Source organism: Octopus bimaculoides, chromosome 3 (assembly GCF_001194135.2).
Source record: "Octopus bimaculoides isolate UCB-OBI-ISO-001 chromosome 3, ASM119413v2, whole genome shotgun sequence".
In the NCBI taxonomy this organism is placed as follows: Eukaryota; Metazoa; Mollusca; class Cephalopoda; order Octopoda; family Octopodidae; genus Octopus; species Octopus bimaculoides.
The window spans coordinates 74,188,235-74,190,182 of NC_068983.1; the positions used below are offsets into that span (position 1 = coordinate 74,188,235).

At 38.0% G+C, this 1,948-nt stretch overlaps 1 protein-coding gene across 1 annotated transcript in view; it reads left to right on the plus strand.

Annotated features, from left to right (window-relative positions):
* The window catches only part of LOC106879093 (aquaporin-9), a 78,146-nt gene that overhangs the window by 48,039 nt on the left and 28,159 nt on the right, over window positions 1-1,948 (plus strand). Inside the window, exon 4 of the mRNA XM_014928527.1 lies at window positions 1,663-1,775. Within this exon, the coding sequence (XP_014784013.1) occupies window positions 1,663-1,775 (113 nt within the window). The remainder of the gene's footprint in view (window positions 1-1,662; window positions 1,776-1,948) is intronic.

Below are 1,948 nucleotides of genomic sequence, written 5' to 3' on the forward strand. Positions count from 1 at the left end.
GTACAGGGGTTATACAAAATAATGGTAACACCTTAAAATTCCAAATAAATTAATTTTAATATGGAGGAGGAACACCTTTGGCAGTAATTAAAGCTTGAATTCTACGAGGTATGGACACGTACAAAGTTTGAATTGTTTCTTGTAGTGATGATGGTGGAGAATATCGACTCCTTACTTGTTTTTCTACAATGCACCATAAATGTTCAATAATATTGAAATCTGGGGACTGTGGTGGCCAGATAAGATGTTCAACTTCACTAGAATGTTCCTCATGCTATTCAGTAACAACTTTAGCTGTGTGAATTGGTGCATTATCATTCCGAAAGATTGCGTTTCCCCCCGGAAACAGTTCCGCAACCATAGGATGAATTTCATCCGATAAAATGCTTAAATAATCTTGACTATTAGTTCTCCCATGAGAGGAAACCATTGGGCCGGCGAATTTCCAAGATATAGCCCCTACCCCAGATCATCACAGATCCTCCTCTATGTTTAACAGTTGGAAGAAGGCAGTCTGGGTCAAATGCCTCTTTTGGCTGTTTCCACTCGTATACTCGGCCAGTGATCGGAAATAAGGTAAAGGATGACTCGTCCGAAAAAATAACATTCTTCTACTGCTCTAGGGAATCTGAATGTTTTTACTGAACACTAAACGCTTTGCAACGTTTGTTTTTGAAAGTAGTGATTTTCTGATTGCAGTCCTCCCGTGAAATCCGGCTTTGTGCAGCTCCTGGCGAACAGTTTTTGGGGAAACTGGGTTCTCGAGGTGGTCAAGAAGCTCTGCAGTAATTTTTGGATCTGTACTTTTTGTGATCCTTTTTAACAATTCGCGTAAGAGTTCGACGGCCCCTATCTGAAAGTTTTGGTTTTCTCCCGGAGTTTTGTTTCCAAGAGAAGGTGTTACCCTCTTTCTCAAAGGCTGTCATTACTTTTGAGACAGTGCTTCTTGATACACCCAACATTTCGGCTGTTTTCGTTACGCTAGTGCCTACGCTACGAGCACCAACAATTTGACCTCTTTGAAAGACCGATAGATCTGTCGTTTTAATGAATTTTAATTACCTTTATCTGATGATATCTGAAAAGAAACAACAATTATAGCAAAACATATTAAGCAACACTAAGAATAATTCAAAAAACATAAAAATAAACAAGCTTTAGGCGGTTTTATAGATATTTCAAAATTATGATGCTATGATACTAGTTGTTTCCATTATTTTGTCCAACCCCTGTAAATATATATATATATATATATATATATATATATATATATATGTGTGTGTGTGTGTGTGTGTGTGTGTGTGTGTGTATATGTGTGGGTGTGCGTGTGTGTGTGCATACTCACAGTTCTATATATGAATCTATCTACCTTTCTGTCTATGAGACTGCATTTTAAGTAAAGTATTCCTTTGAAAAAGACTGTGTGTGGGGGGATGGGGGGCGCACATGTGTATGTAGGGGTGGTTGCGTACAGCTATACGCACGGTTATGTGTATCCGCCGAGCTTCTACTTGTTAAAGTTCACTCACAAGGCTTACGTGAACCCGGAGCAATGACACAAGATGCTTGCACAAGCTGCCACGCAGTTGAAATTGAATCCAGAGACAAATGACTGCAAAGTAAAGCAATGCCCATCATATTTGTCATTTTTGCTCTTTACAGATTCCATGTCGTATCAAAGTAAAACCGAAGGGTCAAATATTGATTTAAAAAATCATATATTTTCTTCTTTCCCGCCGGATGATGTCTCCATAAGATCTGCTGTTTTGAACCAGGTATTATGAATTATTATTTCAAAGTATGATTGTATGGCAATAATTTCTATGTCTCTTTCAGTTTTAAGCGGTTAGCTCGGTAACTTTTTCCAATCAGTAGGAAATGTAATCTCATCTACCCACTGCGAATATGTATCTGTGTATGTATGCTTAAGAATGTGTTTATATATATA